This window comes from Lepidochelys olivacea, assembly GCF_965140295.1.
Source record: "Lepidochelys olivacea isolate rLepOli2 genome assembly, chromosome: 1".
NCBI classification, from domain to species: domain Eukaryota; kingdom Metazoa; phylum Chordata; order Testudines; family Cheloniidae; genus Lepidochelys; species Lepidochelys olivacea.
In genome coordinates this window covers 51,938,838-51,954,958 of record NC_140411.1, presented here as the reverse complement: position 1 = coordinate 51,954,958, position 16,121 = coordinate 51,938,838, and the positions used below count along the sequence as shown (strand labels likewise).

Sequence of the window (16,121 nt, the reverse complement as noted above, 5' to 3'; positions counted from 1 at the left end):
AAAAGAGATGCATAAATAATAATATCCTTCAATAAAACATCCTTTAATATTTCATAAAAGTAAGTATTTATATAGTATTTAAGCTGTAAACCAGTTTCACACATTGGCACCTATTAACAACTTTCATCTAACTCCTTCTCTACCGGCTACACAAGCGTTCACGTTTCCATTGCCGTTACTGTAGTTCATTATGAGAAAGTTGAATAATCAGTTTGTTATAAAATTGAATTGTACTGTATTGTACTTACCTAGCCCTTTAGGAGTAATGCCACTGCTATCAGCAGGATTAACTACCCAGTAGTAGTATTTCAGTGTGTGCATTAGCTGTAGTACTGTTCCTACTCTGCGTATGGTGGTGTAGATAGTAGCAGTGCCAATAAATTCAGCAGACAAATAGGTATACAGTGAAAGCTGCACCTGAAGAATAAAATTAGAGCCCACAAATATAAAGTTAAATTTTATTTTCACATTAAATAGAGACGTTAACAGTAAGTGAATAAAAAATTATTATCTAATGAGTGTTTCCCTCCCCCACATGGCTCACATTTTGGCTACTTAAAAGTATGATTTTTCTGATTTTAAAGCTGTATTGCATTTTGTTTTCATTCCTACCATCTTAAAGCATAATGCATGAAAAAACCTGCAGGTTGATTACTATTGGGGATGAATAATCATATTTCTTAACACAAAAAAGATGAACAATTAAAAACTCAGTATACATGTTAGATATAAAACTGCAAATTACAGGATTTTTTGCCTCTGGTTTACAATTACAAATATTTAATACTGCATTAAAAAAAGTAAACTGCATTAATTACCATAGGTAAACGAAAACGTGTATGTCACTTTACAGTACAAGAAGCAACAACACATTTACCCTGTATACATACCTTTGCAGGGGTATGTATCCAAATAGCAGGATTAAAAAGGATGTGATCACACAATTGCTTCAGTAAAGGTGCTCCATGTGACAATCCATCCAGATATTTTGCAAAAGACAGAAATTGCTCCAGAACTGCCCTGGTTATATGAACTCTAGATGACTGAACAAAGAAAAAAATCGGAAAACATGTAAACTCGGTCTTAATACACTTTCTTCTTTTAGAGTACGGCTGGAAGATTGAATAAGATTTTAACTGAGGCAGTATTTACTAAACATGAGTAAAAATGCTACATTCTTATTCTTAAAGACAAGAATAAAATCAGACAAATACATATACATTCCCATAACTCATATTATTGGTCTCTCTCACAGAGAAGAAAACTACTTTTTGGTCCATACAGTCTCCCAGTTCAAAAGATGAATACTGTGTTCACGAATAATTCATCTCAGTAATGGTCAATATTTAAATGCTCCTTTTTGCTTACTGATAAGGTGTTTGAATCTTATTAACTTCAATATTTGCTTTGAAACTATGCTCAAATATCTGCAGCTAAGATTATTTTTTTTCCTGTTTTCTCCATTTTATTTTCCTCCATATCATAGTCAGTCTTCCACTCTTTGCAGTGTTGTGCCTTGTTAATTCCTTTGAAGTCTTCAGCATTTCTTCAGTGCTGTGAACTATTTAAATATTTTATGGTGGAACATTTTTTTTTCAAGTCAGTGGGTGTCTCAATACACAAATAAAAAACTGAGAAAGCAGGTTTTTGTTTTTAAACCTATAGACTAGTTTGAGTTTTGACTTTTTTCTTACTATCTTTTTATTTAAAGAAGCCTTCAGTTTCATAGCATACAGTGTAAAATCATGGATGAAGTGCAATTTTCTCACTTGAAGTGTTATGACATGTAGATCCATTTTACATGTTTTTGTTTGTTTTAGTAAACAAGAGAAACCAATAGTGTTGAGCAGCAACACAATGCCATCATAAGGGTATCAGTTATTTTTAATGCTCTATGTACTATTAAGGAATATACCAGATTTTCTCAGTTAACAAGTAAAATATTTTTTTCAATTGTTAATGCTGCAACTCAGCCTGAGATCTGAGACTTAAGATAGGTTCTTTCTTCTTCATTTGTATTGTATTATTGTAGCACCTAGAGGTATGTCTACACAGCATTATGGAGTAAGGCTCCGGAGCTCGCCTCTAAAGACTTGAGAGTGGGGTGGGCTTCAGAGCCTGAGCTGCAATTTCAAAGCTCTAACTATGTTTAAGAGTGCTGGCACAAGCCCACTAGCCCCAGTCTATCAACTCAGTATTGGAGGCTTGCTTCAAAATGTTGTGTAAACACACCTTAGGAGGCCTAGTCATGGACCATGACTCCATTGTGCTAGACACTGTATGAACACAAAACAAAAAGATGGCCCCTGCCCAAAATAGCTTACAATCTAAGTATAAGACAGAAGATAACAGACAGAGAGACACAGGGACAGACACGGGAGTATAAAGGAAACAATCAGACAATATTGATGATAGGCAGTGGCCACAGCACACCAGCAGCCTAACGGTTGTCTATTATTTTGTAGGCATTATGGCAAATTAGAGTTTTTAATGTAGATAATCAGGTAGCTTTGTGCAGGTTTTTGGGGAGCTCCTCGGAAGTATGAGGGGCAGAATGGGAGGAAGCATAAAGGTGTTTGAAAATTTAACAAGTGGGCTATGGGGGCTAGCATCATGCATGGGCCAACTGGAGGCAAGGGTCAACATCTTGATCACAAATCAGGGGGTAGGGAGAGTGGGAATAACGCATCACCACCAGTAAAAACATTTTGCAACTGACACATAGATAAGAGTTCATTTGATGCGCAAGTCAGAAAAGAATCTCTCTCCATTCACCTCTCTATTCTATGCAGTCATATGCATGTAAGTGGAGAGAAATCTACAATAAGAATAGTGAGGCTAGATGAGAAATCAATAATAATAGTTCTTCTCCTATAGCTGCAAGTTTGACAGGAACATTTACCAGGGAAGTAAAAAAGGAGGTTACTTACCTGTAACTGGAAGTTCTTCAAGATGTGTGATCCCTATTTGAATCCTAAATGTGGGTGCACATGTGCGCCATGTGCCGGAAGGTTTCATAGCAGGGTCCATAAACCTGCATGCGTCATGCATCACCTCATGCTTTCATCCAAGGTTATAATAGGCCATGTGGGTTGATGCCCCTCCATTGCCCCTCTTACTGCTGAGCATTCCGGTCTGAAGCAGAGGAGAAGGAGGGCAGATATTGGAATCCAAATAGGGACCACACATCTCGAAGAACCTCCAGTTACAGGTAAGTAACCTCCTCTTCTCCTTCAAATGATGGTCCCTATATGGATTCCAAATGTGGGTGAGTGGCGAGCAGTGATCAGTGTGGAGGGTGAGTGCGAGGATGTGGGTGAAAGTGCTGAGTGCAATACAGCTTGCCCTATTGCTGCGTCCACTGCTGCTGCTGCATGGGCGATGGTGTAATGTGAGGTGAAAATGGGCACGGGTGACATGGCTGCTTGAGCCTGGGTAGAGTGCGCCGTGATGACATAAGGTCGCCTCATGTTGCTGAACGTGTAGCATTCCTGGACGCACCTAGAGACCCATTTTGAAATGAGTTGCAAGGAGAGGGTATGGTCCTTGCATCATTTGGCAATTGCTAACAAAGAGTTATGACGACGATCGGAAGTCAACGGTTTGTTGAAGACATCAAGGGAGTGGAGGAGTCTGTCCGCAGTTGAGGCGTAGGGTTTGGGGTAGAAAACTGGGAGGTGTGTACACTGATTGAGGTGGAACTCGGGCACCACCTTCTAAAGTAATTTAGGGTGTAGATGGAAGGACACTTTCGTCTTTGTGGAATATGGTATATGGGGGCTCAGCCATCATGGCCACTAGTTCACTAACCTATCTAGCCAAGATAATGGTCACTAAGAAAATTACTTTCATGAAGAAATGTAAAAGGAAGGACATCACCAGGAGTTCAAAGGGTGGTTTTCTGAGAGCGGTGAGAACAAAATTAAGGTCCCACAGGAGTGTGAGTTTTTGTACTGATGGGAAGGTGTGTAGCAGGCCCTTTAGGGTACAGACTGTGGTAAGGCGTGTAAACACAGAAATGCCATCCATTGGGTGAAGGAATGCACTGAATGCCACCAGGTGGATTCATCTGGAGCTGAGGGCTAGACCCAAAATATTGAGTTCAAGAAAAGGCAGTCCAAGACAATAGGTACGGATATTGTCGTGAGTGGGTATTGCTGGTGGTGTGCCCGGAAGGTGAAGCACTTTGATTTCACTTGCTAGCAGGCTATGGTGGATGTTCTTCTGCTTTGGGTAAGGATACAATGCACTGGGATGGAGCAGATCTTGCCAGAGCTTGAGCTCCATTCAAAAAACAAAGCTGTGAGGTGAAGAGGGCTGGGACTGGGATGCCGGAGCTGGCCCTGGTCTTGAAATGAGGAGATCCAGCTGTGTGGGGAGGCAGAGCAGTATGCGGGCAGACAGGTTCAGGAGGTCCATGAACCAGCACTGGCATGGCCAAAATGGGGCTACGAGTATCACCCTTGCTTGATCCTGATGAATCTTGCAGAGGACTTGCAGGAGGAGGGGAAGGAGATGGGTGTCGCCCTGTGAGTCATCTCCCACCACCCCTCTGGAGCAATAGAGTGGAAATTTGTGGTTCTCACAAGTGGCAAAAAAGGTCCCAACATGAGATGCCCCACTCATGGAAGAGGAATTGGAATGTGGTGTTGTGCAATTCCGATCCGTGGCTCATATAGCACATTCTGCTGAACGTGTCCATGAGGGAGTTTGGGTGCCTGGGTGGTATGTGGCTTACAGCATGACCTGGTGTTTGATGCACCAGGTCCATAGGTGAATGGACTCTGAACAAAGACCTGGCACCTCCCTGTTTGCTGACGTAAATCACTGCTGCAGTGTTGTTGGAGAGTAATTGGATGAGCTTTGTTTGGACGAGGGGGAGGAATGCAAGGCAGGCAAGGCGGACAGCCCTCAACTATAGGACATTTATGTGCATCTTGGCCTCTTGAGGCATCCACACTCCCTGTGCCATGTGACAGTCCAGGTGAGCTCCCCAACCTGCAAGAGAGGCATCTGTTATGTCTCGTGGTGTGGGAGGGGTGAAGTGCACACCTATCAGGACTTTGAAGGGTCAGTCCACCAGGTGAAGGATGTCAATACCAGCTGTGAGATCAGGACTTTGTTGTCTAGCTGCTCTGTGTTTGGTTGGTAGATGGAGAGGAGCCAGAGTTGCAGGCAACACATGTGAAGGTAAGTGTGGTGTCACTAAGGGTACACGCTGCCATGTGGCCATAAGAGAGAGTAGCAGAATGTGACCTGGGGCTTGTGGTGAAGATCTGTGATTAGGGTCATGAGGGGGCAAAGTGGTCCATCGGCAGGAAGGCTTGTGCGGCAACAGAGTACAGTCATGCTCCAATGAAAGCAATGGTCTGGGTACATATAAGAACTGATTTCTCCATGTTGATACAAATGACAAGAGACGCAAGGAGAGCATGGAGGGCATGGATGGCGGAGAAGAGGGTCTGGTGGAAGCACTCAACAAGGAGCCAGTCATCCAGGTAAGGGAAGATGGATTAGCCAAAATGGTGCATGCATGCAACTATGACAGAGAACACTTTGGTGAAGATTCATGGAGCCGCTGCTATGCCAAAAGGCAGCACCCCAAACTGGTAGTGGCTGGGCTCAACTTGGAATCAGAAACTTTCGATAGGCTGGGTGAATATCGATGTGGAAATAGGCATCTTTCATGTAGAGATCCATAAACCAGGCTTTGTAGGGGAAGGGGATGGGATAAATCGACTAGCGTGTCACCATACAGAACACGGATTTTTGAACAAAGTTGTTGAGCTCTCTGAGGTGCAGAATGGTGCAGCACAGGACGAGTAGAGAGGGGGTCACAGATTGTGACATAAATATCAAAATTGGTGCTTGGCCAGCTGCTGGGGGTGGGGGTGGATCTGAGAAGGTGACTGTGGTGGAGGCTGGGTAGCATTGTCTCTGGAATCACTGTTGGCGACATGGTGCTTCCTGCTGACAGTGACCATATGAATAGGGGGCCTGCATGCAAGGACAGTACAGTTGCTGTCTACATCTTAGAGCCGGAGTATAAACTCCCAGGGACCAGAGTGTGATGCAGGAGTCCTTGAGTGAGTGCAAGGATTCTTCAGTCTTTTTTGCTGAAGAGCTTTTGGGCAAATGGCAGGTCCTCTGTCGTGATCTGGACCTCTTTGGGGAAGCCAGAGTATTGCAGCCAGGAGTCCTTCTGCAACACCACTCCAGTAGCAAGTGAGCAGGAGGCCATGGCAGTCGCGTCCATGGCAGCCTGAAGACCCACCTCGGCGACCAGGTGGTTCGCATCAAGGAGCGCCTGGAATTGCTGCTATCAGTCCAGAGGGTGGAAATCTTTAAACTCTGCTAATTTAGTATAGTTCTTGAAATCATATTTTGCCAGGACAGCCTGGTAATTAGCAATCCTGAACTGGAGGCACGCGGAGGAGTAGGTCTTGTGGCCGAGCAGGTCCAACTTTTTAGCTGCTTTGTCTGGCAGTGAGGGAGGTTTATTTTTGAGGGTGCTGTCAGCCTCACTCCACAATGGCATGGACCATGAGGGAGTTTGGGGGAGGGTGGCTGAAGAGAAACTCTACACCCTTGGAAAGGACAAAGTACCATCTCTCAGCCCGTTTAGGGGTGGAGGCACAGGAAGCAGGAGTGTGCCACACCATTTGAGTCAGATGCAAGGTAGCATTGTTGATGGGGAGAGCAGTTCTTGCCAGTCTGTGGGGTTACAGGATATCCAGCAATTGGTGTCGGGTGTCCTGGACCTTCTCCAATGGGAGTGTAAGGTCCATTGCCATACACTGTAAAAGCTCTTGGTACTGGCAGTGGTCATCAGGTGAGGAGAGGGAATTTGGGATGATCGCCTCTTCAGGGGAGGAAGAGGCATCGTGGGAACCAGCGGTACCAGTTCCTCCTCTCCTTCCTCCTCCACATACACCAATGGGGCAAGTGGTAGGAAGCCATGTACGGAGCGGGGCGGGTCTAGTACGAGTGGCAGGGTGGCAATCGAGCCAACAGTAAGAGTCGCCAGGCACCAGAGGGCTGCATACCACTGCTCTGCAGAAGGGTCATAAGCCAAGGGGTGAGTCCTGAGTCTGGATTTTGAGCGGGGGGGGGGGGGGGGGGAATGAAGAGAAGAGGGGTCTGGTTCCAAGAAACCTTCAGACTTGAAGGATGGTGCTGAGAATGGTGGAGCCATCAGTACCGTTGGGGGCTCTGGTACAAGCAGTAAGGGTTCATCCCCTGGAGAAGGTAGGACAAAGGAGTCTGGTGGTCTTAAAAGCAGGGGGGAGCCTGGGTAAGCGAGAAGCAGCTCCTTAGCAGACAACAGTGGGGCCATGTGGTTAGGACTGCAAGGGGCCTCACAAAACAATGCCAAGGGTCCAGCTGACGTAGATGACACCGGCAGTGCAGGGATCAGAGCTGGCATTTTACCAGCGGGTCCTGTTTGTGCTTCTCTTTACACTTCATCCAGAGCAGCTTAGGAGCTGGGGCAGCTGGGTACACACATGACAGTTCGGGAAGGCGATGTAGCATTTGTGGGCATTCCTGGATGGGCACCTGCCCTTATGCCCATGGCCATGCTTCTTAGTCTCATGGTGAGGCTTGTTCACCATCATTTGTTACGTCGGATCTGGCACCCGAGAAGTGAATGGGGGGAGAAGGGTAGGGACTCGCTGTCCTATAAGGCACATTTAGACCTGAACCATGGCAAGGCCTTCTGATTTACAAGTAAGGGAAGAATGAAGCATTTCCAAATGATTATGAAATTAAATGTGTATTTTAATAATTTTATAAATGAACCAGAAAGTGAAAATATACTTACTAAATTCATATTAGACAAAGGTTAAGAAAATGATAGAAATGAGACTATAACTGCCTCCACTATTTCCCCATTGAAATGTTCACGAGAGCTTTTACAGTAAGGTTTTCAAAACAAAAAATACCCACACATGGATTTATTAAAGAAGCCAAATATTCCTAAGGGTTTGATTAGATAAGGAAATAGGGTTGAGGTTAGCTAGATGTAGGTGTGGCACAGAGGCCCATTGGTGATTCACTATTCTGTGTTAGCACCTCTGGTCAAGCCTGACATACTCACTACATCTAACACACTGTTGTAATGATACGTACCCAAAAGATGCCATGTAATATATCACTGCAAAACTAATAACTCACTATTCATTAATATCCTTTTATGATGTACATATGTACATTCTTAGCCTCTGTTTGCCAGAAGCTGGGAATGGGCGACAGGGGATGGATCACTTGATCACTGCCTGTTCTGTTCATTCCCTTTGGGGCCCCTGCATTGGCCACTGTTGGAAGACAGGATACTGGGCTAGATGGACCTTTGGTCTGAGCCAGCATGTCCATTCTTATGTGACGTGTGCAAAGAGTTATGGGTATGTGCTAGAATTATGTTCTTAACATTTGTTTGGCAAGCAATGCATAAGCACAGTCTGCCTTAGCAAAGGCATGTGGTGTTTGTTTGTTTGACTGGCCTGGTTGTCAGGCAGAGACAAAGGTGATGTATTTACATAAAAGGTAAACAAAGCCATCAATCTAACAAGGGGAGGAGGTAATGACTCATCTATCACCAGCAGAGGAGGAACCAGCATGAAATCTTTACCAGACCACATGTTCTCTTTCTAGAACAGGCAAAGGAACTTTATCTGAGAATATATTTCAATGGTTTACTGGACTATATAGAAGCAGGGTCTGAACACTGAATGATAAGTAGTTGACTCAACTGATCATATAAAATGTTACTGTATTATAAAAGTCCATCAAGTCAGGTCTTTTCTGAAAGCTAATGATACCCTGGTAATTAATATTATTGTGGCATGTATGTATTAACACTATATGAGAAAATATGGATATTTGATATTATGGTTTAAACTCTGTGACCAAACACAGGGAGAAACAGGTTCTCCCCCAGTCAGGAGGGAAGGTAGTACTGTGGAATCAAAACAATGGAAGCCCCTTATTTACATACAAATCAGCAGGGGGTTGGGAAGTCCACAGAAAGGGAAGAACAGCATGAGGTCATACTGAGTCTGAGGACAAAAGTGAGTTTGGGAAAATATAAGGAGAAAGAAGCAGCTATCTTGGCATCCAACGCTGAACAGACACAAGGGGCAAGAGCTCTTGCACGCTGAGAAAGATAAGTCCTTCAGCCAAGGAGAATAACCTCTCTGGGAACTGAATATAGGTGAGAAATCTGCTTAGGCTAAGATCTTTCACCTAGGAAGACAAAGGAAACCAGCACCTCATACTTCTGTGGACGGTCCTAACAGAGAAAGTCAGCCATGGCTGGAAAGAAAAAGATTGGTGCAAAATCTGCCTTGAACCAAGGCTGTAGCTTTTTGAGCTACAATGCATAGCCACTAGAAAGCTCATTTTACTTTTATTTGCTTGTAACCATTTTGTCTTTATCCCTTGTACTTGAACTCACTTAAAACCTCTCACTTTTGTTAATGAACTTGTTTTGTTTTTAATTGAAATGATTGTTAACTCCAGTTGAGACAATAAGCTGTTGTGCTTTTGTCTCTTTAAAGGAGCAACAAACCTTATTAATTCTCTGAGTGTTCCAGAAGAGGGACCCAATTCACCCTGTGTCTTGTGTGTTTTGGAATATCCTTTAAACGCTTTCAGAAACCTATTGCACTCTTGTAGGCCTAGATCATCATACTTAAAATAAAAGTAACTTCCAAAGGGACTAAACAAATTGAGTTTTATCATTCTTCCAGAGGCTTCCCAGTGTTTTAGTAACCTTGCACAGCCTTCTACAGTACAGAAGCCATCTGGCAAGGAAAGCAACTGAATTATGAATAAAATGCTCTTAAGAGAAGTTTGTTCATAAACTTAAGTATCAGAGGGGTAGCTGTGTTAGTCTGGATCTGTAAAAGTGGCAAAGAGTCCGACGAAGTAGGTATTTACCCACGAAAGCTTATGCTCCAATATGTCTGTTAGTCTATAAGGTGCCACAGGACTCTTTGCCGCTTTCATAAACTTAATCACTTAGTGATTTGCAGATGCCCTGAAACATGAGGATTTGTAGTCAGTCTTAAAAAAAAAAAGTTATCCTATCTAAAATAAAGTGTGTATGTGGCCATCCTGGCACTGATAGCACTATTGCAGATGTTTGTCAGCTCAACTCATGCAGCTGGTCAAACTTGATCTCATGCTCAGAATGGAAAAGAAGGTGGAAATTATACCCTTATAGATCAGTCATTGCCTTCTTTGAATTTCACGTTGGAACTCACTTCTCCTGAGGTGATAAGCCATTTTTGATGGTCCACCCTCAGAAACCAATGGAACCAGTAAATTTTCAGGAGGCTTAATGTGAAAATACTGTTATATTAAGAGACCCACATTTATGATTTGAGGGAATTTTATAGCACATTTTGTCCCCAACTGTCAATGAATTTTCCTAAGTTTCCTCTTTCACACCTTCATCATAGGTCACCTAAGTTTACAGTAACTGGAATAGGCAGTAGGGTGACTACAATGCTAGTGGTTCCAAGACTAGGGCTCATTAAGGTGTTTTTAAAGTCTTGTGCTTTGGCAGTACAAGGAAAGAATGTTTCCATTTATTTTGCTCCATGACAGCATCTACTAACTGTCAGCGATTTTGTTTCAAGTGGTGAACACCTTGGCTACTCTAAACTGTCTCCACTTGACTGCTGGTACAAATATTTCCATTATGGGGGAAATTACTCTGTGGACTAAATTGCAAGAATTTGGTCTGAACTATCTGACACCATGGGAGCAAGGTACGTTCTGGAGGGAAAAAAATGTTACATCTCTGCTTGGAGGTGTTGGGATCATTTGTTCCAACAGCATGGGTTTGGATGATATGTTCTTCTTGGTTGGCAACTACTTGTAGACAAGTACTAGGTCCATACTGGTAGAGAATGTCCATTCCTTCCTGAGTCAAGGAGGAAGCTGGTGAAGCTCATTTGACAAGAACTCCTCAGGTTTCAGATTCACTCCTCATCCAATCATAAATAACCCAAGCTTAGTGAACTTCAGGACATGATGCAAGACTCATTTGTTTTTCCTAGATATGAAGGAATGGGAAGACTTTGGAAGGAGACTGCTCTTGATGGTAGCCCATTCTTTATTATTGTTGTTTTGTTAATTAATGATTGAAGGGACATTACAGCATTTGTCTATTCAAAACTGTATATTTAAGGAATTTTCAGGGATGCCGAGAAGAGGAGATAGTTACTCCTTTTAATGTGGATTGTATGTATAAATAAAATGGAATTAGAAAAATAAACAACTGGAGGAACTTTTAAAGAGTGCCCACTATGTTTAAACTTGGCTTTCCAGTTTTACACAGGGTTTGAGGGGTAAGACTTATCTAAGCTTAAAGGGAAGTTACTAATAAATATGAGGAAAGAGAAAAGGGATCTCTAAACATTAGTATAGGACGTGAACTACCAGGCCGGAAAAGAAGAAAAGCATCCTGTAAACAGCATATAAAATAGTCAAATTACAGAACTTCCTAGATACTTACTAACACAGGGAACTAAAAGGCTAGTACCACAAAAATACAGGACTGAAAATAGTCAGCTAGATTTTCAGAATGATAGTATTAATACTAAGAATAATATTAGTAAGACTTACCTTTTCAAGGAGGTAGCCAATGACTAAAAAGCCTTTTCCACCCAGCATTTGTTCTTGCATGGCTACTGAACTCTTAAGAAGTTCGACCAGAAAAGCCAAAAGGGTGGCACTGCATGTAAAGTACAGGCATTAATCAGATTTAAAATGTTCTAAAAGCAATCTTTTGTGTTTTCACTAGTCATCAGTTATTAAGTGAGAAGAAACAGGCTTAAAGTGAACTTAAAAATAAAGTATGAGATGAGAAATTTCACACTTTATGCTGAATAGTTTTTAGTCAATTATTCACATATTACATTACTTTTCGATCATATTCCAACTGGGAGTGGTGATCATCTATGTATCTCCTACTTTGGCCAGGACTGCCTCAGGTTTTAAACACCCACTTCCAGAACTTGCTAACAAAGTCTTGGGCAGTTGGATGAGGCAGGAACTGATGAGTAAGATCTAGCTGACAGAGCTAGATTGGTGTAGACAGGGGGTTGTCTCAGCAATCTTTTAAACTTTAAAATCAAGAGAAATCTTGTAAATTTCAGACCAAACTTGTGGCCGCTATACACCATTCCAGTCTCTATGGTACTACTAAAGATGATATGTATTCACGCAGGCAATACTATCCAGAACAGAGCACAATGGAGCAGTGGTGTTGAGTGTTTCCTTCATATTTCCTCCCCAACAACCCTGAGGACAGAGTCCAGACATCAATATCTGGCCACACAACAGGGTTCAATTTGCACCTTAGTATAGGCTAAAGATCAGTTTCACCTGTTGGGAGAAGTGTAAAGAAGAGACCAGTCCAGGAAAATCAAGGAAACCAGCCTCCAGGCCAGTAGTGCTCAGCCCCTCTCTGTGAATGAGGTGCTTAGCTGGGACAGAGAGACAAAAAAAAGTGGTCACAAAAGTCTACTATTTGAAGGAACAGAAGAAAAGATGGGAGAGAATATAGAAGACAGACTTGCCAAAAAAAGGTGAAAATATATATTGTGAGGACCCGGGGTGATAGACAGAGGGATTTATGAGAAACCAATTAATTGAGAGGAAGAAAAATCAATTAACAAAGCTGGGTCAGAGCAACATAGCAAGGAAAAGAAATGCATTAATGAGGTGGGGTCAGAGGAAGGGAAAGAAATGCATTCACCTATTGCTCAGAAGTACAAAGAAGGGGGAAAATAGGAACTCATGGCAGAGATTAAAAAGAGGAGCACATTTTTTTCACAGGATGATTTTTTAAATAAGCCAGAGAGCTGTAGGATGGTTGCGAATGAACTGTAGTGTATCAAAGGTAGGGGCCTTAAAAAGAAAGTAACAAAAAAAAATACAGGAAAAATATCTATTTGTCTCCATATATTTAGTTTGTTACAAGAATTCTCCCTGGAAAATTAATTTGTGTACTAGCAACTCTGGAAGAATGAATTAAAGAAAATATCAACCCTACACTTTTCAAATTTAAATGTTACTTAAAGAAACTAACCAGCCAAAGGTTCTACTCCTCCTCAAACACAACTTTTTATTTCTGAATACATTTTGAGACCAGGTAATCCTGGTTAGCACCAAAAAAATTATCAACATGATGAGGGAAACAGGAAGCAGTATTTCTGGGGAGCAGCGCTGAGATGAAAGTACACAGTGTAGTCAGAATGTATGCTGTGAACAGGATATAGTGTCTTGTCTTGCTTTATTATTGTATGGTCACAATAATCAGTATAAAACCACACACACTATTCTCTACGAATTGTCAGGAGTAAAGAACACAGACAATGTCCGATTACAAAATCTTGTAATGAAATCAGTCTATCATAACTGTCATTCATTTCAAATCAGGTTAAATTTATCAGCTTTATATTTTATCCTGATAGAAAAGCACTGTATTTTATTAAGTATATCTATAACGAACAACTTTACTCTCTAGAAGCTCAGGTGAGGCAAAATGTGTTTTGCATAAAAATGACATATACAACATTTCAGATTGACCTACAGTTAGAAATATAATTTTTTAACCTATTCACAACCTAATATACCAATCCTGCATAGATTTTATACTGTACTTAATACCATGCACTGTGAATAGTCCCCTTTACTTCAACAGGATTGCTCACTATGTGTGCAAAGTTAAGGAAAAGCATAAATCATTGTGAGATTAGGTCCTAGAATTATAATCATGAATAGGATTGATATAAAAATTAGAAATTATTATAAGAAATTATAATGGTTGATGGACTATTTCATATGGGGCTAAACTGTGATTCAGAATACTTGGGTTTTTCCCAGTTCTGCCAGTGACCTACTATGTGATCCTGGGCAAAGTTACTTCACTTCTCTTTTCCTCTAACCATTTGTTTGTCTTGTCTATATTGACTGTAAGCTCACTGATAAAGACTTATTCTTACTGTATATTCATACTGTCATTAGAACAATGGGGCCGTAGTCTCATATGAGGCCTCTCAGCATTACCGTAATATAAATATATACCACAACCACCACAATAAATAGATATGGTATTTTATAGGGGAAAGCCATTAGTACCATATACAGTATAATCAAATCTTTGAGAGAGAACATGTTAATGGGCCCCTGTAAACCTAAAATAATGAAAATGACAAGTACCAGAGAAATTAGAGGTTAAACAGAGCCATCTCACATTCACCTAAAGATATAACCATCAAGAAATTTGGGGGAAATACTGTATAAGACACAACAGAATTGACTACATTTAGCCTCACAGTTAAACATAACTAGAGAAAAAATGGTTTATGTATATTACTAAACAGAACACAGAGCTATTAAGGGGTGCCTAACATCTCAAATGATATAAGAAAGATCTGTAAAGTCACTTCACAAATACTTGCTTTTAAACTGCCATTACACATACAGCATAGAAATGAAATGATTAAAGGAAAGGACAGAAAAATTACATGCTTGGCCTGAGTTTGTTGTGGAAGTCTTGCATACACCTATTAGTCATTGGCTTGAGAAAGAGAGAGACTACATTAAATAAGAGCTCCTGTACAAAATATTAATTAAAAAGAAAAGAGGACGGAGACAGGCCTCTCCTCTTTTATACACTGTACATTATTTAACATGTATGTTTTACACTACAGAAAGTTTAATCTGCCCACCTGAAGAATCTAACAATTACACAAATCTGAAAGTTACTTCCTTTCAAACCCTGCCCCCCCCCAACCCGTAAGTTCCACTTTAACATCTATTGAGACGGACTTCCCAACCAAGCATATAGATAGTACTAGAACAAACAAGTAATCACTCTCTCTGACACTAAATTCTAAGGGTCTTGTTCGAGAAGGTAAGGATCATCTCATCAGAGGATTAGGCCCCTAAAGAAGCTTTAAAAATGGTTACTGTTGACATAATGGAAGTAATATTGTTTAGAAGGCCATCTTCCAAGATGAAGATTTTTCAAACAGAATTTAACAAACTTACCAGTAACCAAAATGCACTGGATTGCTGCAGGGATCACATTAAACCTGCAAAATTCTGTGCACTGCCATATGAAATTTCTCTCCATTCTTGCCTATTTCCAACTCCCTTAGATACAAAGGCAAATATAAAGGATACTTCAGCCCATTCCTACATCTCCTCTATACCATGTCCCATCTAGAACACATCAGGTTGCCTGCACAACAGCTAAAATATAGGATATACACAATGGCAAGTATGCATGTAAACGAATACAGAAGAAAACAGATACTGTAATTTCTGATGAAAAATGTGGTGATCTCAGGACATCAGAATATGTTTCCAGCAGTACTTTTCAATCCACAGCACAAAATTGCCACACTTTTCAATGGATGATGCTACACCTCTTATTCTAGAATTAGCAAGTAATGGAGATGATAGTCTCTCAGGGATTATATGTACTTTATCATGATAAATACCTGAACTGGTTACATTAATAATCTACTACAAACTTCTTTTTCACAAATTTGCCAATGAGCGTACTCTTGGAAGGGTAAGAAATCTTCACCCTTCTGATTAAAAGCTATTTATCAGAAAATGTATGTGCTATGGGGATAACTTTTGGGCTCAACAGGGAGACAAAAATATTCCTTATACTTGCACTTGTTGGCTATTTTTCCTATATAATTTAGGCACAACATAATTTGTTTTGGCACATGCATTACAAAGTCAGTACATTAATTATCTAACTTCTCTATAAACTGATCTCCTTCATTCAGAAACATGATTTAATATTAATCCCTATTGTGTGTAAATCATTTTCTGTTGAAATCTTTTCTGAAAAGCTACTTAGCAATTCCACCCTTTGAACAGACGATGGATAGTTTGATAGCTTACAGTCATAAAAAGAACAGATTTTGGATAATTGGCTTCATAATTCCAGAATGTGAGAATGCTCATTCTTAAAAAACAAAAAAAGCAATAACCTTGCTTGTGACATGCAATTCAATCAAAATAGCTTCTTGTATAGTTCCTTCAAGTTGCCTAGTCAGAGACTCCGAAACATGTTCACGTAT

General features: G+C 41.0%; 1 protein-coding gene across 2 annotated transcripts in view; it reads right to left on the bottom strand.

The window, feature by feature from the left end:
• The window catches only part of NBEA (neurobeachin), an 867,588-nt gene that overhangs the window by 583,800 nt on the left and 267,667 nt on the right, over positions 1 to 16,121 (bottom strand). For both annotated transcript variants that reach the window (XM_084617023.1, XM_084617024.1), the window contains exons 11-13: positions 11,635 to 11,743; positions 891 to 1,043; positions 249 to 417 (exon numbers count right to left, since the gene is read on the bottom strand). In XM_084617023.1, coding sequence (XP_084473149.1) covers positions 249 to 417; positions 891 to 1,043; positions 11,635 to 11,743 — 431 coding nt within the window. The remainder of the gene's footprint in view (positions 1 to 248; positions 418 to 890; positions 1,044 to 11,634; positions 11,744 to 16,121) is intronic.